The sequence below is a fragment of the Rhopalosiphum maidis genome, chromosome 1 (assembly GCF_003676215.2).
Source record: "Rhopalosiphum maidis isolate BTI-1 chromosome 1, ASM367621v3, whole genome shotgun sequence".
In the NCBI taxonomy this organism is placed as follows: Eukaryota; Metazoa; Arthropoda; class Insecta; order Hemiptera; family Aphididae; genus Rhopalosiphum; species Rhopalosiphum maidis.
The window spans coordinates 20057421-20083619 of NC_040877.1; the positions used below are offsets into that span (position 1 = coordinate 20057421).

Here is a 26199-nt window from a genome sequence, read left to right on the forward strand (position 1 = left end):
ATTGATATTAATAATTATTTGATAAACCGCCACGGGCAATGGATGACGATGTTTATTATAATATAATATTTTTTCTCATGGAAATGCACCTCGGAGATAATTGGATATTTGGATACCAGATTTTATCAGTTATATTCGTTTTTAATTATTATTTTATTTAGTTGTTAAACGCGAGACGTCTAATTTATAATTACGTGTTAATTTATATTTAAATATTTCAAATCCATATTTGTAATATTAGGTTATTATTTCGATCTATTTATTTTGAGTTTGACGAATGGTTGTTAGCTATTTATATTATATTGTATTTAAAGATTTAACTTTTTTTTTGTGCTTTGCTAACAAGTCTTCAATTATTAATGATTAGTTTTTTATTTTTTTTTTTCATTTCGGTAGATCTCTGTACGTGCCGTCAATTCTGTGCGCTAGCTTATTAGCACACCCCAACTCATGAGTCTCACTCACCAATAGCTTACAAAACGTCTGTAACGGAAATTCACGACGTACAATACTTCGTCGCCGTGAAAAGTATTATTTCCGTTTGATTTACGAAAACGCCTCCCCTCCACCAACGCCCTGCCAACTAGTATATAATATATATTATAGTTTATAAAAAGTCGAAAATAGCACGCCCACTCAACCTTCGTTACGGCGGCGTCGAAATGTTATTATATTATTGTGTTGTCTCTCGATCGTGTCGTGAACCAGTCGGAAACCGTATCCTTTGAAACCCTTATTACGTGTTATTAATCTTGATCTCGTACATCGAACGTTGTTTAATTTATTTATACTCGTGCTGCGTTTCGGGCTCCAGCCGTTTTTAAATCGAAGATCTCGCGCGTAGTTGTAAGGAATAGTAATAATAATAATAATCATCGTCGTCGTCGGATTATAACAACTGGCCAACGCGCGGCGTGCGTATAATACCGTCGACCGCATTAATCTCGTGATCTCGAATAATTGTATTAAAATTTAAAAAAAAAAAAAAACAACACACACACATTGTGTGTAAAACAATAATTCATCGTCATGAAATATCGAAGTGTTAAATTATGTTTATTTTTAATTGAAAAGTCACACCGGTCTTAAGTGTACACCTATATAATAATAATAATAATAATAATAATATGATGATGTTATTGAACGATTTATTATGTGATTGTATATATTATGTCCGCGTCTTGTGTAGGTACCTACGCGCATATATTATTATTATGAAAAAAAACGGATTTCGTGATGATTATACTTTCTAAGTATTATTTGCGGCGTATACCATTATATGTCTGTGTGTGAGTATAGAATAGACAAAATATTCAAGAAGAAAAAAAACACGGAACTATTGTGCGAAACTACAGCTCGTTGTTTTCGAACCAATCAGATTAAACAGTCAACCGATAGGTATATACGACGAGCGTAATATTTATTATTTATAAGTCGCTATATTATCATTTGGTAAATACGAGTACAATAAGTATATTGTTTGGTTTTACCGGAAGAGTTGAAATCTTCTATAGTTCTATAGCACTACTGCGTACCGCCTAACACGGAAAAATCAATTTCTTTTTTCTCACAAACAAGAATAGTGTATAAGGTTAGGTATAATAGGTATATATTATATAATATACCGCTATACGAAGTGAAAAATAATAAGATTTATCCACTACAATATGATATACCGGATGATTCAAAATGTATAATATGTACTAGTTGTTTTACCGTATAAATGTTTTATTCAGAAAATAGAGAAAACCTATTGAAAGTGTACAAAAGCATTTCGATTTAGATGAATCTAAAATTAATTTTAAATTGTTTATTTCTTATGAAATTTCGGGGGAATGTTTGTTGGGTCAATTTTTTAAAATGTAAAGGGAACCCGTGCTTTTTCGCAAACCCTGCAATGTAAAGATATTTTTTTCATTCGTCTTAATGAGTTCTGTAAAAAACAGGTACAAAAAATATCAAATACAATATATTATGTAATTTAATTTGATAAAATTGCTGTAGCATAAATTTTGACTCACCCGGTATTCTATAGTACGTTACTGAGATGACGCGTCCTGTTTATTAATGATATTCACACACAGATATTGTGCGTACAACGTGCATATTATTATATATATATTGTGTTATATTTACCTACGATGTATTATATACATACATAATTACATACACACACACACATTGTGTGTATAATATATAACTATGCTAGAACAATCCGTTCGACTGTCTGTTTGTAATGGACCCGTTACGGCTGAACGTCGTTGTGTTGGTGATAATGCGTTCTGATATATTACTGCCCTAAAGACAAAATAACTTCGCGCCGAATTCGCTAAATGTAATCGGTTTTTCTCAAAACGGAACGTCTTGATGGCTATACACGGCGAGTGTCGGCATATACAGGTTTTTGTTTTGTTATTATCGTTGTTATAATATTAATTCTTTTATTTTTATCGCGCGTACCTACGTATATACCTATTACGCTCTCCTGACATTCGCTGTACATATCGATTTGAATATAGTCGTCGTTCTATTTGACGAAAATTTATTGACGTTTAAAATTCAGACAGGAAATAATCGAATTTCGGCGTATTGAGCACACGACTTTGGGTGTAAGAAAAGAAACGCGTAAAATAACTATTGAAATCGACGGCAGCGTGAACGACTGATAGCATTCCCATTTTGAAATGCGCCAGACATTATTTATTGTTAATTATTATTAGGTACTCAATATATTTGTAAATATATATATATATATAATTGACCGCGCATTCCACAATCGCTTATTATTTTCACTCCCCGCGCATAATTCCTGAACGGACGTCGGAGCAATTATGTAGTTGGGTAGGATATCGACTATTCGTTTTTTTTTTTATTTATTTATTTTAGAGTAGATAAGCGCACACAATCTACATTGAACACTTCGGCGCGCTATCAAAAATCGTTGTTAAACGGGATTTACATTTTGAGTTTGAAAATGATTGAAAATAACAATAAAAGTCTTTAGTGGTCGTATAACCTTCTTCCGCAAAAAATAAATGTTTATCTTTGGTCGCGCCCAGCGCAAACGTATCGTTGGAAAATAGTACCTATGCCATATTATCGACGAGCAAACACATGCGTGTATAATATATGTATACAAATATATATTTATTTGTTTAATTTTTACTATGCTTTTCGTATGTTAACGTCAATATTATGTAGATACACCGTACACGGGTTGTAAAACGTATACATATATTATTATTATAATATTGTGTATAGACAGTGTGTTATATTGTCATTGATCGTACTTATATGTTATTTTTCGTCGAATTCCTCTCCTCTCATAGTATCTTCTCTGCTCGTATTCATTTTTTTCTATACAAAAAAAAAAATAATAATAAAATATATCCGTTCACGTCTCATTACTCACGGTGAGCTGAAAAATCATGTTACATTTAAAACGCCATGAGGGTTCGGAAGCCCCGGGGAACGGGTTTTTTTGGCCGGAGAGTCGAGAGAGCCTGTGTTTTAAAAATTGTATAATAATATAAAATATAATATTATTACAAGTCTTTTGTACACATTTAACTCGTTAATAATACATGGTAAATCTCAGACGCGTGTTGTGGCCATCGACCGACGTGGTTTATATAAATATATATCGCATATACGTACGATGTGCATCGTTTGGTGCATCAGCATCACAGATTATGTGTCCCACATGTTTAGTACCTACCTTCATGTAGTGGAGGGGATGGATGCACAATTTTACGCGTATCGTATGTAACGTTCGGGTACATAGACGATTTCACTCGGAGTATCGATTTTCTATATACCTTTGGCTACATATATTCAAAACACATATACTTATAGTACTCTGTGTGTTATATGAAGAAAACCGAATGGAATGGAATAAAATATTTGCATTTCGAGTACATTAAATCAGAGTCTCTTACTTGGGGTGGGTTTTTTTTAATGAGAATAACGTAGGGGGATGAAATACGTGAACCGAAAAAAAGGGGCGAAATGGCTCCCCTTGAGCTTCCACTTCCACAAACCGGTCACGTCGTACATTAGGATATTTTACTGTAAAAATAATCATATACGTCGACATAAACATAATATTTATAACAATAACAAAATACGGTAAGTTTATATAGTGTCTTATTATGTATAATCGTGGTCTCGCACTGCTTCAACTGATGTTTTGTCTCATTTTTGTACCATTAACTTCTAGGTCACACAATGACTAATGAATAATTAAATTGTAATTTGTTTTTATTGCGTTTTCGTTAAAATGTCACTCTGATATCAGAACGCATGAATGTCGTGGATAACACTTAATGCAGATAACGACTTTTCTGTAAATTTTCTTATATGGCCTCGAATATTACCGAATTAGAAACAAAATATAATATATTTACTATATATTTTTAACGTTGGTGTATATGTATATTATTATGCATGTATATATAATGCTATACTTCTCTTTATATTGCACGAGCGTTTCGTATAATATTTTTACGATCGTACCGACTTCTTCTTCTTCTTCTTCTTCTTCGACTGCACGTCAAATGCATATGTAAAATCTGGGGACGAGGTCTTGATACGTTTATAGTCGATGAGACACGTTTGTCGAACACTATAAAGCCCATGTCGGATGTGTGTTTTATTATGACGTCCGTTCGACATGCGATGTATTCGTATCGAGAGTGACCCATTATTACATGGCCGTACCGTTTTATGACCTGTGTTCATTTAAATATATATATAAATTTTAATAGTGTTTGTCTTAATAAACGTATATTCTCATTTTTATTGTATTATTTTATATTTTCTACTTGTTATAGAGATTATATTATTATTCACTAACCCGTCTATACATAAACAAACGAAATAGTGTAAATAAACCAAAACGAAAATGTAAATAATATATATATTTATGTGTATTTCAATTTATTTGGTATAAAACTGTCTTTTTTTTACTATTTGAATACATTACAATAGCTTAACTCGGTCCGTAATAAAGACATTTTAGAATCGATTATGAATAATCTGACGATTCTCAAGCGTAACAATTTAAGTCGGAGAAAACATCGATTATATTGTTACTCGATGAATAAAACGAAAAAAAAAGCTTTCTAAAATTATACATTTAAAGTGTACTTATACCGTTGTTTTACATATTTATATACTGTACTAGTCGTGAATAAATTAGAAATTAAAAACATGTTAACAATCGTAGTTGGACTTTAAAAAAATAGCTTATGTATACATGAGTATGTGTATGTACATGCATGTATGCATGGTGTATCATGTATGTATAGTGGTCGTCTTCGCGTGCGATAAAAAATGCATTATAGGTCGACTGTAAACGGTTAGTATGAGAGAAAAAGTTGGATCGTCGGCCGACTTTTTACTATCCAAAGTAAATATATTTATATTTATGTGTGCATTATAGTATAATAATATGTCGTTGCGGGTGCAGGTGCAGACGGAATTTGCGATATGCGTTCCTACATTTTATATACCCATTATTTATGTATAGATATATACACTTCTGTATGCCTATTTGTACCTACAATACTGCGCTATTATAAAAACCTACTATGTCTTGTTTTTCTAATTCTTACATACTTATAGCTTTATTGATGTGGTTTTCATCCCTTATTATTGTGAATGTCGTATCAGTGTTATATGTATTTAACCTGCGGTGATCGCTCCTTACAATCGTCGCAGTGTATAAATACGAATACACACGTTGACGTGTTTCTACACTAAGTTAATAACAAATATCACAGTAAAATTAATAAGTTGAAGAAGTTTACTTAGCCTTCGAGGAAGTTAACTAATTCGTTTTAATTATATTTCCAGCAACTTGAATAGTTTCAAAGTAAACTCACCCGGCCGAGACAAAGTAAACTTCTCCATCATAAGTTCGGGCCGAAAAGCCAACAGGGTTATCGCCGTGTTAACGAGTTATTTTCTAATGGCGATAGTTGCTTGAATATTCACACAAAGTGATGATTTTTCGATGACATAGAGTCACAAACGTGTATACATTACGTGTGTGTGTCAGCGTGTGTCTTTATCGTTTCCGCGTTTAGTCCGATGGGGAAGGAAAAAATATATATTTCTGCAGAGGACGGATTCAATAAGTAAAATCACAAAAAACAGATGTACATTTCATGTAATTATTAGCTATAATGCGGTACCCATTACACATAGCCGCAACAATTGCCGCGCCGCCGACACGGATGGCAATATCATCGTGTCCGTCCATAAATTAGGAAAATTTGAGATTAGCCCCTACCCCTAATACCAAAAAAAAAAGAAATAAAACCAATTTGCCGGATCAATAGCTGCGGCAAAACGACGACTGCACACATAATACCCCAAAATCCCTTTAGGAACCTAAGTCTTGTCGTATAATGGTCGTATATAAACTGCTCAAACATTACCGCAATATCGTTCGCGTCTATATATATATACATATATATACATACACACAAACGCACCACTTATATAGAAACGCGCGTATCGTCGCAGTCGTCGTCGCTCGGGGGAGAGAATCGTCCGCGGCGTTGATTAATAAAACACCGCCAAAGTACCGTACATATATATATGTGGTTGTGTGCGCGCGTATATATATTATATATTATGCGGTTTTGGTCGTTCGCCCTTCCCCCGTCGCCGCGGCAGCACAAAATAGTAATAATAATCAGCACACGCACGCAAACACACACACACGCGCGCATATACACGCGTTTTATAGTATTAATAATAATATATAATATTATACTCTCCCGTTTGGTTTTATTATTATTTTTCCGGGCCGTCTACTCAAGCCGACCAGTCCGGCTGGCTTCGCGTACACATAATAACATCTCTCCGGCGTATGGTCTCTCCGTCCTGCAGGCTAATGCACAGCGCTCTCTCCCTCTATACGCCGCTCCGTGGTACATAGCGTCGTTTAATTAATAGGCGAACGAAATAAATACGAAACTAATAAATTCGAGACGACGACGACGACGACCGCGACGACGACATAAACAATACACACACTAACACACACATAATATATACATATATACATATAATCAGGAACTATATAGCCTCAACGCGTGTGTACGCGAGCGCACGAAGAAGGCAATCTCGTTAACGCGCCGCCGCCGCGCGGTCGTGATACGCCTGTAATTATTGGGGTTGGAGAAATAATAACCCGTGTACACACACACACACACACATATACATAAACTTGTATTATAAACATGTGAATTTTATAATATACCTATATGTACCATACTCTGTAGCGCGCGCGCGCGCGCGCGAGTGTGTGTGTGTACATTTTTACGGAGTTTCTTTTTCTTTTAGAACGCGTGTGAAGATCGTGAAGACAATCTTGTTTACACAATGCCATTATAAATATAAAAAAATTATACCTATAGTGTTTTTTTTCGAAGAAGAAGAATTGTAAGAATTGTCTTAGAGAGCGAAAAATAACCGTTTTATTTATTTATTTTTTTTATTGCTTTATGTTGTATTAGGACACTTGTGTACCTCCTCACTATACTACACTATATACGTTTACTACATTATATATATATATATATATATACTCCTAGCGGAGGTATTTGCCGGTATATATACATGCGCGTATTATAGTCGTTAATAGTCACGCAACATGCGGATGCGGAAACGTTTTGTGAGCCCTCTGCTATTTTGTGGCAGATGTGTCGTGCTTATACGCGCGTGTGTGTGCGTATGCATTTGTATCATCATTGTGTCCACGTGTATCGTCTGCCGCTTCCGATACGGATACATAAATAGTATATAGACTACGCGATAAAGGTCACCGCCAGACCTACCACCGTCGCCGCTTCGACGCATTGTCCGAACCAACCCTTATTATAGGGTATGGTTATAGGTATTAGGTATGCACACGATATTATAATATCGGATAGAATTGTGTTAATCATAATTTGAAAAAAAAATATTTCGAGAGAGAAAGAAAAACCACCGCCATCGTATACTTATATTGACGCGGGGAAAATGACAGAATTTGCGTAAAACCATCGACCTCGTCCCGCGATAAAAAAACCTAAAGAAAACACTTCAGGACGTAGCGCTTATATACATCTACTTATAAACATTACCCATGTAAACGTATACTTCTCGAATTGCAAATTATATATATATATATACACGTATGTGTTATTTAGGTTTTTTTCGTATTCCCCTTTTCATTTTCTTCCAGTTTAACGCACCGACAGTTCTCCGAATTGCACTTTGCCGTTTGTAAACATCCTGCGAGTGCCGGCCCCGTACATACGTGTATACTTATGCATATATACCACGTATATTGATTTACCTATACGCATAACAATATGTACCCATCTTTTTCCTTTCCTTGGCCGATACGTCTTTATATAGGTGTTTTCGGGTCTCTTCACCGATACGGATCTATATCACGCGATCAGCACTCGGCGGAATGCACTCCATCACCGTTTCTTTTGCGGTGCAGGCGACCGTGATAACGCTTCGATCGGTATAATATAATGTTGTAGGACACTCGGTGCAGTCACGGTTGAAGTGACGGTTACCAAAACTATAGACGGTGATGGGTCTCGAAGGGTAGGTAAATATATTATATATAGTTCAAAGTAATAATGCTGCAGTATACCATCAACAGAAGTGTATTTCTGTTTACACGCGCGGAATATGATGATGTGTGTGTTCGTTATTTGTATACGTTTTTGCGGTATATGCGTGCGTATTGTTGTATTGTACGAGCGGCGACATTTTGCGATGAAAAATGGGATAAAAAAAAAAAAAAAAAAATTAAAAACCAAATATCTTTCAATTTTTTGATTTTTTTTCCGCTTTTACGATATCCGTGCATTGTACCTGCAGTTGGTAGGTACATGCAATATTTTGTTACGTTCCGCTTGATCGATATATACTTCAAGTTATATTTCACGAGGAATCGCATCACGTTATAATTATACATAATAATATTCTACACCGGACCGCGTATATGTTTCGTACGGCTCATTGGTTTTATTTCATCTCTGGACATTCGAGCAGATGTTTAATAATGGGTTTCGTATATATTAAATACAGATATCGTGCGGCGGACCTGCGCTCAATAATAATGGTTTTAATTACTGCGACTCGCGGTCATGCGAGAGTATACTTATAATATGTTAAAATATTAAAATGATTTGCGTTAATAATTTCCACGTACCTAACTATATCGTTAGTATCGACGACCAATAATTATAGTAACCTATAGATGAGATAGGTATACAAAAATCGCCGTCTGTTTGTTATTTTCAACGGCGTTCGCAGTATCAAAGTTGTATTATTAATAGTAGCGTATACTCATCACGTGTGCATCATACAATATTAATACCTATATGTACTCAGTTCATTGAATATTATTTTTTCAATATAATATTATTATCGTGTTCTAAGGAATGAACAATTTCCGTGATATTCGTCGTCATCGTTGGAACGCCGCGTGGTATGCGTTGAGCTCGTCGTCGTCTTTATAAGACTATATATATATATATACACACACATACATACTCGCCACTGTCGAATAGCGTTGTACTCGTTGCAGACACTGCAGTGCTACACCTACGACGGGACTACTGTATCGCGTGAAGAACGACAATAATATGTTTGGTGGGTGACCACAAGTCGATAAAAAAATTTAAAAAAAACGTTTTGTCCGTGTAAATTGACGGAACACATGACGCCACAGACGATATATAATGTATTATATTGTGTATTAGATACCTACAGTATTTATAATACACTATATATAGTATACGAGCACATATAACCCACGCGGTGAACAGACACATATTGAAAGGGAGAAAAAACGGTTTCGAACAATAAGACGGGGATGAAAACGTACCTAAATACCTATACGTAAATAAGAATATACGCCGTGAGTACAATGTATAATATGTTATATTCATTATTATTTTAACACCGCGTTGCGTAAATGCGGTGTTGGACGTATAGAATAATATATACGCCTACAATAGTTTATAAAAATATTATGTACAGTTTTTTTTTCATACATATTTTTATATTTTTTATTCCGTGTAAACTCGCGTCAAATGAAACGGTACTCTTGTAGAGAAAAAACAGCCAGATGCGCGAGCGCGAGCGTGTGTGCGTGTGTGTGTGTGTGTTAGGTATACCTGCCAACGCCAGCAGGTTGTAATTAGGAGTCGTTGCCGTGAATATTCTCGCGCGGTTCGACGTGCGCCGCGTGCGTTTAAGTCTCTCGGATAACACTCGCACCGTTTTCGGTTGCTGTCTTTGTTTTTTCTATAATGTTTATTTACACGTCAAGCTTAGGCGATAAATCTGAAAAGTTCTAGTACAAATCGTGGTACGTGTACCGTATTAGTATATCCGCCGTATAAATTGCGCTCGGCATATTATTTACTTTCAAATATACACACGATAATAAATATAAATATGAATACATAAAATATACCGTAGGTACGTATATATACGACGACTCATTCCGTATAATTAACGATGATTTATTTGCTCATGCTTTAAACGGCGGAACTCGCGAGTCGTCGCCGCCGCCGCGGCCGCCGCCTTGGGCAACCATTTCACATCATACACTGTTTTGACTGTTCTTTTTATTACTATTACTCTCCTTACGTTTTCCCGACCACGGAATCGGAATTAAATAGCTCTCTGTAAAACATCCCGAACGTAAAAATGTACACATATATACCTATATGCATGTTATATATATTTATTATCGAATGTAAGTGTAACTATTAAAAAACAGTAATTATTTGGTGCAATTATACCCACTATAACGGTCTGCTCGGGAAATGTCGTAAAAATACACCTTGTACGCATTCTAAGAGAAACGTGGAAATATTAATATAAATAGCGTTATGTTCTCAGTCCTAAATTATTTATATATCACGTGTGTGTAATAAAACTCGGTTCCAAAAAGTGGTTTGCGAGTCTTCTTATAAAAATAACGTCTCGAGGATTTATTTCCTGCCGTGATCGTGCACGCCCGTCTCCCGTCCGGGACCATATTATAATATCGGACAACGACTATGTAGCTAAATTCATATTATATTTCGCCAAAGGAAAACTAAAATAATAACAAAACCAACTGTGTTGTATCCGCACACGTTTTTTGGGAGGGAATTGATTAATAACTCTCGATTGTAAGAATTTTTTGAAAAATAATATATTATACCGCTAAATATTTTGATATATTACATTTCGAGGATTTAGAAGATGATCGCAGCGGGACATATAGATTACACGTCAAGCATATCGTTTTACCATATAGTAGGACCTTTTACCCGCGTAAAATACACGGACCTGCATAATAATAATAATAACAGTAGATTCGGAAATTCCATTAGTCGTTGTCTGCTATTACACGACGTCGTCACAGCCGCGTGCATGACGTTTATTTCGTACAACAGCACACACGAATATTGAAATCGTAGACGCTTCGCGAGTCTATGAAATATGAAAAATCCGTATCGCACTGCGCGCCTATATTCCGGAAATTTAATTTTTTTTTATTTGAATTATGTTGATGAGTGTTGGCGTGTGTGTTTGCGAAACGCAAAAACGATGTTGCTGCAGTCTCGCCGCCGCGCTCTCTCTCTCTCTCGTCCGCGAACACGTAACATCGATCAGTCGTCGACTTTGGCCATGTCTCAAACCTATTATATTCATATACGCATAGCCTCATAGGTCGTGCAGTTAAGGTGTGATATCCGAACGAACAGGCTGAAGGACGGACGGGGCGACGACGTGTAAACCGCGGCCGGTAAATCCGCGAATCTGCAGCGGTCGGTAAACGAACGACGGCGTGCGCACCATCACACACCGCAATATATTATTATTATTATAAAATGTAAAATAATACATATATATATATATATACGTACCTATAGCACAATATACAGGCACGGAACGCGCAACTACTATATTTATTAAAACAACAGTACTTACACGCGCATTTCCATTGTATTCGCCGGGCCCCGGCGTGTATAATTAGACCGGACCGGCGTAATAAAACGTGCGTTGCACTCTTATTTTTAATTGATCTCGCCGGGTTCGCTTTTTCCCGTCGATATTACGACGATACACACAATATTATTGTAATAATTCTGCAGCGCCGCGGTCGTCGAACAATGGTTATTTTCTCTGGGCGCGTGTGTGCTATCCGCCGGACTCGTGCGATTTATGCCCACTTGCACGTATAGTATATATATATATATAAATAAGTGTGCAAGTAAGGTACACAGAGTGCTTTGACGTGTATAAAATAATACGTATGTATTATAGTTTTTTTTGGGACCCACTGGGAATCCGCCGGGTAGGCACACGATAACCGAACACCGGCAGGACCGGTTTGATCGACGCAGGTACCTATATATAATATTATTATATAGGTACGTGAATCATCCGTTTTCGTCTCTCGACCTGCAGAATGCAGATCCGACTGCTGCAGTGAAGTAAACGCGTATGTTTTACGTACCCGTGTTGTAGCCAGCCGTGTCGTCGTTTGTATAGCGCGATGACGCTGTACTGGAATTCCCATTACGCCCTCGATCACGCGCTCCCCTTTTGCGGAAAAAATAAATAACGATGATAATATATATAAAAGCCTCGGTGGATTATTGAAAAGCGGAATGGATAAAAAAAAACTCTGATTTATGTATATAATAAAACTAATTGAAGACATTACGAGCCCGGGGGGAAGAAATGGCGAATCAAAAAAAGGGGTGCAACCCCTTAGAGCGGTCGCCGTTCGCCGGAGGCCCTTGTCGGAAATGGCGGACACGAATTTCCACATACACGCACACTAGCGCGGGGTGGTTTTAAATGGCTTTTTGTTCGCCGGTAATTCGTTTTTAAAAACAAGTCTGAGTATAGTAATATCGCGCGTGTGCCCTTTTTTATTTTTTTTACAATTAACCCACGTGGTCCGTTTAACCCGATTTTTCAGACGTTAGCTCACCGATAAAATATTATTATTAAATCGCTGAGGCCTGACCCGAATCCATTTCTACCCACCACATTCTCATACCTCCCGACGCGTATATTTATATAATAATTATAGTATTGTCGTCATAATAGACACCGAAAGCGTTACCGTTTACATGAACGTGAGAAGTGTATATAAAAATAATGAAAACCATTATACAGTTTCCAATATAATATATTATATACGATATATGATAAAGGCGTTCGGATGAGCCTCGGTCGATTGTTATGAGGTTTCAATTGTTCTGGCCGAGCGTTGATGGATTCTCCTACAATGATGGTGTTCGAACAATAATAATAAAATATTATTACGGCGCGGCCACTAAATTAAAAATAAATGAATTACAAATGTTATATATAGTTTATTATATCGGCAGCTAAACGCGTATATTCGAACGTCGTAAAATTAATCGAAAGCGATTATCGTTTAATTTCGAATAGGACCGCATTTCACGTTGTACCTGTTGTACGGAAGGAATTCGAAATTCGAATCAAAATGTAAGTCAGTGCACGTTATCATCCGAAATACACCGTGTATTTCACGCCCGGCACACGACCGAGATTTTCAAGCGTAAAAATATTACCATCATCACCGTACAGAAACTATACGGTATAAAAGAACGAGGCAGCTTTTCCGTAATATTACTGTTGTAGGTACGTACTCGCATTTCGTTCATTACGTTTCGGTCGGACTTATATGGGCGCGACTCGTTTCCTCTGCGGACGACGGGTTTTTGCCGTGACACTAAAAATAATGAAAGGAGGAGACAACAACAATAATGATAATAACAAGTATACACAAAACCACTCAGCGCGGTTCGGGTAGTGCGCCGGATCCGACATGATAGATGAAACGCACCATATGTGTCCGGCGACGACCACGAAGACGATCATTAACCCAACTCTGTGGGGCACATATTTTCTCGGGGCAGCCATCATCACATCATCGTGTATTATTATATTGTTGTTATTATTATACAGCGCTGCGATTTTAACACGCATCGGAGAAAACGTCGTTAACGGTGGCAAAATGAGAAATAGATAAATCAACGTATATATATATACAATACAAAACCTAACCTGCCCAACACGCGTGCAATAATATCGTACACGATATATTTCATCATCATATACGCAATGTGCTGTCCTATAGGTACTGTTTTATATTATTATACTTTACCTATAACATTTATTTTTGTCCATTTTTTGGGAACCCCGGCGTGCACATTCTTCAGGTGTGATTCCGGGCTGCTTTTCGTCCGGGACGAGACGTTAACGACTGTAGTCGCAGTTGTTGTATTTTCGTTCGTGTACTTCGTGTACTTCTCGCTGAACTGGGCCATCTCGCGCGTACCTATATATATATATACACGACGGCGTATACCGCGGTAGAGATAGAATATTATTATTATTATTATATAGGAGAGACGATCGGCGAGAGAGTGAGAGGGAGAGTGTGGTGGTCGACGAGAGAGAATGGACGCGTAGATATATAGTAATAATAATAATAATAATAATAGTAATATGGGTGTATATATATATATATATATGTATAGTCCCCGCGCCGCCGACCACTAATCATACTCGGGACGGCGGCGTGTTCCGGAGCAATAAATTGCCCGGTCTAAACAGCACTGGGGATCGTTGCCCAACGTGTTATTACTGTTCCGCTAATCAGTTTGATCATACAAGCATAACAATCATCCGTCCACGTCGTTATAATACTGACTCGCGAGCAGTTCCGACGGGGCGGGCGGTTGGGCGAGAGAGAGAGAGAGAGAAACCGTGCAAGCGAGAGAGACGGAAAAACACCACGAGGAGGATCGTAAAAAAATAAAAAAGTATAAAAACCTACAGCCGATATCATACAATATTTGTATACGTATATAATATGTGTACAAAATATATACTTACCTCGGGTTTATACCGTATACACACGCGCAACGGTATACACGTCTAATATAATAATATGTATATCGTTTTTTTTATTTTCTCGCATTGGAAATAAATCACAATTCACAACAAAGGTGTACCTGTATCGGATTTATGCGTAATAATATAATAAAATGTATTACACGTAGTGTTGTCGTTCGCCGGTTGTGCAGTGCCTCTGGTGAAGAAAGTGTCTCGTGACGATAGCCTTTTACGGCTCAAAAAAAAAAAAAAAAAGACTGAAGAAGAAAACGTCGGTGACGACGACGGTCGCGCGCGCGCACACAGAAGAAAATCCATATATTATTATAATCTAACGTGAGTTATTGGTCGGATTGTCATCGGGTCGTCGTCGAACACAACGAGTTGATAGCGCCGGCGGCGACGGCGGTGCGCAGTCGTTGTCGCAATCCGTATAAAACGTTCGTTTTGAGGAAAAAAAAATTGTTTCAAAATTTGCTCTTTACGACCGTAGCCGTCATCGTCGTCGTCGTTGTCGTCACCGTCGCCGCCGCCGCCGCCGCCACCGTCGTGTACTATATACCTTAAACCATCCGAGAAGAATGTCGTTTCGCCAGTTTGACGCCGTAGGCGAATTTAGTTTTTTTTCGACTTTTACCGTTTACCGCATACATTATAAGTATAAAGTGTATATAATCTTATACCTACGTTTTTATTTTCGTTCTCCGAAACAATTACACCCGGCCGGGCGATTATCCACCCGGTCCACACAGATGATCTCCTCGGCCGTCATCATCATCATTATCATTATCATCATCATCGTCGTCGTCGTCGTCGTCGTCGTCATCGGTGATCAATGGTTCTTCGTCGTCGTCTGTGACATTTCGACGCGATCAGATAATATAATAGGTACACCTTTCCCGCAACCCCCCCTCCCATTTCACCCACAACTCGAGCCGGGCACGGTACTATATATAATATGTATATACTGCACCGCGATGTGTCGTTCGGGGCCGGTTATTGTTTCTCTCCGTGCGTGCGCTACGAAATACTCCGCGGGGCCGTCTCGGACGAGATGGACGATGATGACGATGATGATGCCGCGATGATGATATACCCGGCGGAAAACCGTGTGCAACGACATGGCCGCCTATCGTACGTTTTTTACGCTGCACGCTCGTCTCGGGTACGCAATAATTTGATATCGACGAATACGGTCATGTCATTACACTTATAATATACTCTATACCTAATGGCGTATTATACGCGCGTACAGCACAGTCCGTCCGCTGACGCGACCGCGATTCGTACCGAGTGTAATCTCGTGTACGTACAACGCATACTAAAGGCAGACTTGACCTTTTTTATTTTTTTCATAACCGATATCGATCCCGAAGGACGATTTCGATAACCATTGTAAACGATATAGCAGTAAATCCATTCGAAAACAATTTTAATTGCAATCGTAATCAATTATTCGTCGAATTTAATCGTTTATATTTTCACACCTCATTTTCTGACATACACACACTTACACATATATATTATATACATATATAGTATTATATTAAGCATGGACGATTAAATAAATAAATAAATAAATAAATAAAAACAAAGTCGAATTAAATTTTATGTTTTTTTTTTATTATTCGCTGGGTTCTCGATATTTTTTTGAGTACCAGTCAATTAAATTAACAAAAATATATCACAACAATGTTCTAGTACCTAGAAGTTTATAGTCTTCATTGTAAGAAAATAAATAAAAATAATAATAATATATATAAAAAACAATAGTAAAAATGGCATTGTTTTTAGTTCACGTTTTTAATCAAAACGTAGGTTTTACAATAAATCGGGTTAATAGTAAGTTATAAATATAATACTACCAAACGTACAAGATATTTCTTAGACTAGGTAACTAACCCCGCGATATATCTCAAAAATCGACATTTAACTCTTTTTCTGCAAACTAGCTTATGTGTACATGGCAACTTTCTTTTTTAAAATTTAATTTGTATGCTTTTGTATGCACATTTTTTCAAATTTTTTTTATAAAACATTAATTGATATAGTTAAAAAAATACACACAAATTTGCGTTCAAAGAGTTAAATTAATTTAACATATTTATTTAAGGGCTAAAACACGTTGAAATTTAAGAAATAATAATTTTAACCTAATAGTAATGACTGGGAGGACATTTTATTTATGGTCTTTACATTTTATTTTACACAAAAAAAAAAAAAGAATAGTTTAAAAAAAGGTTATAAAAGAAACATCTTAAACTTAATCGTATAAATACAATAATTAATAATTATGCAGGAGTGGTAGGCATTTAAGCCTTATATACACTGTACAAATATTTGTTTTTTGTTTTTATTTTTATTTTTATTACAAAATAGTCACTATCTAATATCACAAATTTAATAAATAGGCAAGATAAGTTTTGAATTTTCATACCGTGTACTATATATGTATGGCAAGCGGTCTTGAGTAGTTGTTGTGTACCCCTCTGTGATGATGATGATGGTGGTGGTGATGTTTGTGATTGATTGCTTTCGGCCTTTGGTTGTTAGGGACGTCCGGAAGTGCGAATTTCAACTTCTCCCAGAAATGTTTGTCGCCCCACTGCAGATATGAATTAGTCTTGAGGTAGAGTCGGATGTCCGGATCCAAGTCCTTGTTGGGCACCTCTCCCAGTAGTATAACGATCAGTCTCTTCCTCTTGTCTCGGAGAACTTGATGATGTGCGGATTTAAATTCGAACCGGCACCACTCCGACTTGATAAAGTTCTCCGATAGCACCATTATCGTACGTTTGGACGATTCGACCGCCTGCACGATTGTGTCGGATATGTAACCACCGGCCGGAAACTCTCTGTAGTGCAGACACAACTTATACGACGGGTCACCATTTTCCAATATCGGCGCCAATTCTTCGATAACGAACGCCTCGTCTTTGGAACTGTAGCTGACGAACGCGTCGAATAACTTGTCCCGCTCGTCCATTTCAAATTCGGTGCTCTTGCAGAATATTCGAACGCCGAATCTCGAGTGACACCAAACTTTCATTTCGTGTCGGAAAACATACACCATCATGGCGGCGACGATTATAAAAAACACGGCCGAAAACGAAACTATCAGAATCGGTATGTAATCCTGAATGTCTGGCCTTTGGATTATGGTCTTGGTCGGCACGGTCAGGTTACCGGCATTGAGAGCTCCTTCGATGGTGTTCGACGACGTGTTCAACGGCTTTTCCACCGACGAAGGAGTTGTAGGTCCACAAACCGTGCCGTTGTCGCTGAATATGTTGTACCCGCCCGAATGGTCGAGGCAGCGGACCTGTTCGGCGTCCACCACCGCGTCGGCCGCGTATTGTAGGAACTCTTTCATTTGTTGAACGAAATCGCACGCGCAACTCCATTGGTTTTCTGCGAGCGTCAAATGTGTAAGCGTCGGCGACAGTCTCCACACTGGAAATTGAGCTATTCGGTTGTGGTCCAACCGAAGTATGGTCAGCTGTTGCAGAAAACGGAACGTCGTGCTGTTTATGTACGTTATACGATTGTGGTTTAAATAGAGCTCTTTAAGCTTGTCAAGCCCGTAAAACTCGTCACCGTACAACGTGGATATACGGTTGTCGTCCAAGTGTAGCACTTCTAGTTCCTTGAGACCGTGGAATGTCCGGTTTTGCACGCGCTCCACGTTCGACGAATTCAAGTAGAGAACTTTTAAGATCTTTCGGCCCAAAAATGTGTGCGTGCTCAACGTCTTGATGGTATTGCCGTCCAAATATAAAACCGTGGTGTTCATCGGTATTTTTTCCGGCACTCTGTTTATGTAACCAGCACTCGAACAGTCGACCACGTTTGATGTGGAGCTAACGCTGTGGAAACACGTGCAGTTGGTCGGGCATATCATTTTGCAATCGCATGCGTCGAAATCGCAACAATCGCACGTACTACGTTTCGCGCACTCCATATCGTATTGGCACAAAAACTGTTCTTCGGACGCTTCTTTCAGCAGTACCCTTGATTCGCCCCGGTTGTAGATAACCTCGCACGTGGCCGTTTCCAAGTCGACTAGTTTAGGTTTATTCCTATCGGGTTCGACACTATACGCTTGCAGCCATTGCATCGAACAGTCGCACACGAACGGATTGTTGCCGACTAAAAACTGTGGCATAGCACGACCCGCTGGAACCGTCGATATCCTTAGCGATTGCGGGTTCAACGTTTTCAAACGATTTCCGGTCAGGTCTACTTGCGTGAGATTCGGCTTCTTGAAAAACGCGTACGATTGTATTTTGGAAATTTGATTATTGGACAGATATAGATTTTGAACTTTATCCGGGATTGAACTACCAGTCACTTCAGTCAATTTATTGTTACTGGCGTCAAATCCGGTCAATTGCGTTTCCAATTCATAGTGATTTCCAAGTTCGGTGATTTGATTGCCGTGTATGTCTAACCACTGTAAACCCGTTGGTATCAGAGCGTAGTCGAACCATTCTAAGAAGTTTTCCGATATGTTTAGCCACACAAGATTCGACAGTTTGGAAAATAAACCGCCGACGTCCCGTAAATAATTGCCGTCCACTCTGACCGCAACCAGTCTTGTGTTGTTATCAAAAGTACCGGCCTCTATTTTTTGGATTTTATTATTGGCGAGGTTTATAAGATGTAGTTCCGGTAATCTATCGAAAACACCCTTGGAAACATTGGATATTTGATTTTTCAACAGTTTTAACCCGATCAGTTGACTCATGGCCGGAAACGACGTGTTGAATATATCGGTGATCTGATTGTAGCCCAAGTCCAACGTTTTGAGATTAGGAATGTTATTGAGGACCGCCGGTATGTCGTACAGTTTGTTTCCATTGAGGTGCAAATATTCCAAATCGGTAGAGTTCCTCAACGCCTCCGGATCGATGTACTGTATTTGATTGTTATCGAGCGATAGTTGGTTTAATGAGGGCAGACCGTCGAACGTGAACTGATCGATTCTGGTCAATTTGTTGCTGGAAAGCACCAACGTTCTCATGTCTATCAGCGACGAAAACACGTTCTCCGGCAAGTACTGAACACCGTTATTATCCAGTCGTAACGATCGGAGCCGGTACAAATCTCGAAATATCATCGCATCCAATTTAGTTATGTTGTTATTGGACATGCTCAAAAACACAAGGCGCACGAGACCGGTAAACGTGGCCGCGTTCACCCATTCCTCAGTCAGCTGATTTTCGGACAGATCAAGTACCAACAACCGAGACAGTTCATTGAACAGTCCGGGTGCGAGCACATTGATGGTGTTGTTCTGCAGGTACATCTCGCGCAAGTCACGGGTGTCCGCGAACAATTCGGGCGCCAGGTTGACCAGCCGGTTAGAGGCGATGTTGAGCACGGACAGAGCGGACAAGCCGTCAAAGCCGTGGTCGCCGATCACCGAAATCACGTTGCCTTGCAAGTGCAAGTCCTGCAAGTTGGTCAGGTGCGAGAAAACTTGCGAGTTGATCGAGTCGAAGTTATTATAGGACAGGTCGAGCACTTGGAGGTTGGCACCGCACTTATGCTGTCCAGACGACCCGAAATGAAAAAGTTCGAGATGCCGGAGACGGTTACGAGTGAGGTTTAGATAGACGAGATTCTGCAGCGAGCAGAACACGCCCTCCGGCAGCTTAGCAATGTTGTTGTGACTCAAGTCGAGCCGCTCGAGCATGTTGAGCTCCTCCAGGAACGTATCGGGCTGCACTTCCATGTTGACCGAAGTCCAGTCGTTGTTGTGCGTGACCACAGTGAGATTGCGCAACTGCCGGAGACCACGGAACGACTCGCGGCCTAAGCTGTTGAGCTTGCACGAGTCGATCGTCAGCTCACGGAGATCGATGAGCGTCTGAAACGTGCCCGTGCCCAGCGAGCTGAGCAGGTACAACTGCGAGTTGCACTCGATCTTAAGCTTGACCGTGTACTGAGGCTGTATTATGCTAAAATTAGTCTTCTCCAGCTCGGAGTTCATGGTCCGCACTCGGCAGTGCAGGGCCACCTCCTGTTCGTCGGACACTGTCTGCGACGCGATCGTCTCGTCACCGTACGCTGTCACGGCGAGCCACTCACACTCGTTGGGCGGCTTGTGCCGGAGCGTTTTACTCAGCGACGCCGACATGACCAGCAGAACCGAGCTGACGAGCACCGCGGCAGACGTTAAAGCCATGACCGTGCCGGGGGGGGGTGGGCGCGTTGCTCGGGGATACGGTGGTCGTACTCGCGGGCGCGACGGGGCGCGGTGTGGAACGCAAGAAAAACGCGCTCGATCGCCGTCACCGCTCGGACACCATTAGCGATGTGCGATCGCCGAAAAGAGACATCAACGAACGGGCATGGTGCGATCGAACCGTATGTTATTGCGAGAAAAAAATTTCTATAAAAATTTACCACCGATACGAATTTTATTATTCGCAATCGTCACGCGCGCACTCGAAAAACACACGCACGCACACCCGACATTAGCGCACGCAACACACGCGAATGAAAAATTTATAAAAAAAAAAAAATATATATTATAATACGATATTATACTATATTACTATTACTATTATCGTACACCGAATAACACGACGCGAACCGCAACAATTTATGCACACTCAGATATACGCGCGCGCGCGCGTAAACACCACACTACGACGGTCGGCAGGCACTCGGAGACTGAATGTGCTGCGGGCGGAACGAGGACTGGTTGCCGTTTGGTGTACGCCGCCGCCGCCGTTCTCCCTCCAGCCGGACAAAATATTATATGCTTTCCGTTCGCTTTTGCTGCCGCTGCTGCTGCTGCTGCCGCCGCCAGGGTCGTCTTGTTTTTTTTCCCAGTCCACCGCCGCCGCCGCGCGTACGTGCGTCGTTTTCTACACGCATACACACGCACAGTCCTGTCTGTCCGTCCGTCTATTCACCCGGTACACTTTTAACACCTACTTAACATAGGGCGTCCTCACCCGCCCGCCAGTCCGAGTCGGATCTCTTCGGACCGTCGTCGTTCCGGCCGCCGCCGCCGCTCGCGTTGTTACGTATAATATTATTATTATTTTTATAATAATATTAAATATCAGGAAAAAAAAATGATGGGCGCACATTGGTCGGCGGCGTAGGTATTTACGATTTATTAATTAAATAATAATAATAATAATATCGTTTCGTGTGCGGGACGACGGACGACCGTAATACCGGCGGAAAAAACCATATGCGTACCTATATGTATATTATAATAATATTATAATTAATATTATTATTACGTTGGCCGAGCCGCTGCCAGTGAATTCGGTGGCTATTATTATAATAATAATATATGATGGCTATATCATCGATTATAATACCATTATCACACGCACAAATGATCTCATTTACGTCCGCGTTTTATTAATAACGTTTGAAAACGGAGCGCACACGCGATCCGAATAGAATAGTTACGGTTTTTCTCCGCGTCGTCGTCGGATGTCTTGATCGAGTCGGTCGTGGAATTTTCGTTAAACGTCGTCGGTATTTGTGTGCGACTTACCCGCAATCGCCGGAACGATTACCTCACGTCGCGCGCCTCGATTTAAAATATGAGTTTCGACCGAAAAAAAAAAGTAGTGCTTAAAAATAATGTCGTGGCATTGCGCGCGGGCGGTGTAGACATTTTGACTGTTGGTGCGACAAATCTCTCACCGTAGTCCACATATTATTACGCGGAGAGGAGCGTTTTTTTTTCCGCCGTTCGTCTTCTCGCGCGACGAGACGACAACCGCCGACCGACTTCTGTGCGTGCGTGTGTGCCGCTGTGCTCTCGAGAGTGCCGAGTTTTTTCTCGCTTTTTCCCGTCTTTTTTTTTCCGCACTGTCAACGACGGCGCGTAATGAACATGACGAGTAGTCGAACACGTTATATTGACGAGACACACGTTGAATTATTATCGAACCGACTGTATTATAAACGACTTTACAATAGCACAACAACTCGGTTATTTCTTTCCGTACACCGCATCATAATGTTTACAATCATGTCGGCGGATGACTTCGATTTTTAATTCCGTTTCGGTTTTCTATTTTACGAGTCTCTTATTTTGTGTATATAATACGGCCGACGCGAAGCTGTGCTTCAAAAATAATATACCTACATCATATTGTTACGGGTACGCGGCTTGGTGTATGACGCGCAGCGTGTGTTAAAATCGATTAAAATTTAAAATATATTATTCTTGCGGTATCTCATTATTATAATGTTATTATGCTATTTTGTCGAGTGTGTAACAGAAAGGAATATTTTCATCAGACAAATATGCGGTGTTTGGAAAAACCGATAAGAATAATGAGTTGTGTGTGTGTGTGTGTATATACTATATATTATACACAGATACAAAAACTAATTTCGTTCTTGTAATTCAAACGGTTGACTGCGGTTGTCCAATCGTTTGCCGTTTATTTATATTTTAAACAATAAATAATTGTTGTATTAAAAAAAAATAATACTGTATAATATCAGGTACGGGTACCTATACTATGTACATATATATATATATACGTGATGTTTATTGGAGCACTTCGGGTTTATGATGTTGTCTGACTTGCTATTTTAAAACATTTCGTTAAGTAATTTATATATATGCACGCGGTCCCTCGAGGGTCGTCGTCGTACCTCTATTGTAACCATACTGAAAATCACCGCGTGCTGCATTCGCCCCGCTATATAGGTCCCCCTCCCCCCGATCGCGACTTTGTTTCTTTTGACGTGCGCGTACCTCGTACATTAATATTTCCCTGTTTATGCGAACGTGATACGTATTGGTACGATGTATACGGTTACATGCGGCCCACGGTGTATCCATTTCACCTGTCGATAAGTTTTCTTGAAAATATTTACTCTCCGTCTCGTCCCGAGTGGCCTCCCCGCAGCCCTGACCAATGTCCTTTTATCTAATTTGACGTCTATATATTATCATTACTTTTGTGATACAGCCAGCGCGCACACACAACTCAAAAAGGAGCCGGCCCGTTTCCACCGGTAGATCGAAAACGTTCGTTTGGCATTTAGTCGTCGGGAGGGTTCGTATTATGCATATATACGTACGTATAGGTATTATAATTGTATTATATCTATACACACACGTATAAGCAGCGCGCCCAACAATGGGACAGGCGGTATTCATTATTCCTAACTACCCGCCGCTTACTGTGCATATGTATATACGTATAGGGCCCAGTTTTTTTTTCCTGGTTCTTTTCTTCTTCCTCGACCCGTGCTAAAACGCACCCCAACCACCTGAATGCACCAGGTGAAGACGACGACGAGCATAATATAATTTATACACTGTTAAAAAATGCATTTTTAATACCAAACCGCTCGTTGATTTATAACTAATCGTGAGAGACCGCGTGAGTGCCCGCGCCGGAGTGTTCATATCATTAGATACGAAATTAGTGTGGTATTTTTTTACGGTCCATAAGTCACTTTTTTTTCGGACGGATGTGAAAAAATAAAGTAAATGCCAATATTATATTCATTCGATTATTTCTTTGCCACTACACTCGGGAGGCTGAACGAATTTCTATTTAGGGTTCGACAAAAATTATGCGTTCCGAGATGCAAGCACACACGCACACGCACGTGCAAAGGGGTTGATAGAATTCAGCTGTTATCATTAGTTAAAAAAATAATTCGAGACGGTAAAAAAACTAAAACAAGGTTCGTTCGACTGCGTATAGTATTATCATAATGACAGCATTCGGTGACGATTGACATATTTTGTGAGTGCGTATTATACGAACAGACGAAAATAAACTCATTAAACATACTATAGGCCACAAAGTGGTTCAGTAAAAAACCAAAAAAAAAAAATAACCGAAAATACGATTAACAATAATATTTTTTATCTATAGATTTGTTGGTTTTAAGAAAGAAAACGAGTCTGCTGCGGAATGTATAGTGTATGTAGAATATAATACTCGTAATATTCCGTATATTATGCAAAAAAGAAGTCCCTGCGATTTTCTCGTGCCTATATTATAAAATATGTACCTATTAAAACTATATAAAAATATAATAGGCACTGGCCCGGAGACAAGCGTGTACTCGTAATTAAATAGACGTTTTTTCATATTTGATCCGTTTTGATCATATTATATTATAATATACATACGTGTTCTTATATAGGTATACATATTATATACTCGCATAGGCTCGCTTCCTCGGAGGCATCGGGACGTTGAACGACAGCGATCTGATAACGATATTATAATGTTTGGTTGTCATTAAACCCACACGTGGGTTCCTGTAATTACAATGCGTATGGGAGGAGTTAACGATGTCGACAACCTTATATAGGTAAAAACAAAAAAAAAATATATAAGAAAATAAACATTGTCGAGTACACATATAATATAATATATAACTACGAAAAATAAAAAGCAACCGAACCGATCTGAACGTTCCTCCCGCGGCCCCTTGTGTTGATGATTGCGGTGGGTGAGGAGGGTAATTAACTGCAGTGATGAGTATCGCCTGCTGCATAGGCCCGCGATAATAGTGAGCATACTATATAATAGTTGCAGTTCAAGACGTCATGGAGGTTGTACTTATTATACCCATCGAGGGGGTTTCGTCATCGGCGGTGTGTCCTCTGTGTGTGTGTGTGTGACGGTTGGGGAGGAAGGATAATTTACTCGATAATTTCGTTTATTTTTTTAAACTTTATACTCGGCTCATGTATGTTCATTTGGTGGATTCGACAAAATTGTTCGCTGACATTAAGTTTAAATAAGTTATATATAGGTCAAATATACCTATAAAGTATGATGTTGGCATAGTTTTTTATTATGCATTATCATATTTATATTTATATTCATATTATCGCAATAATGAATATATACCATTAAAATTGCTATGTTTAAAATGTGTACATTTTTATTCGTTTATTCGTATAACCGTTTTTAAGAGAGCATGTTTAACAACCGCATAGTCTATAATCATCTTAATGCTTTTTAAGTTATTATAATAAATAAAAAATAATTATATAATTAATATAATAAATACATATATTACAAAACTATTATACATGCGATGTATGCCTTTATACGAATATTCTGAAACTCTCTTATATTAAGTATGTATAAATTAAACTATAGTAATAAGAGTGTAAAGTCTTTCATACTTACGCAATCACTGATACACACATTGTCGACGATTATTTTAGTTCCATAAATCGCAACTATTTCTAATTGCATTCAT

At 39.0% G+C, this 26199-nt stretch overlaps 2 protein-coding genes across 2 annotated transcripts in view; one reads left to right on the top strand and one right to left on the bottom strand.

Annotated features, from left to right (window-relative positions):
• Positions 1–26199, top strand: part of LOC113549832 (lysine-specific histone demethylase 1A) — a 354689-nt gene that overhangs the window by 175524 nt on the left and 152966 nt on the right. The gene's annotated exons all lie outside the window — the stretch shown is intronic.
• On the bottom strand, positions 16566–21654 carry LOC113549831 (toll-like receptor Tollo). The gene has a single exon (XM_026951306.1). The coding sequence runs from the start codon at positions 21152–21154 to the stop codon at positions 17408–17410; it is 3747 nt and encodes a 1248-aa protein (XP_026807107.1). The 5' UTR covers positions 21155–21654; the 3' UTR covers positions 16566–17407.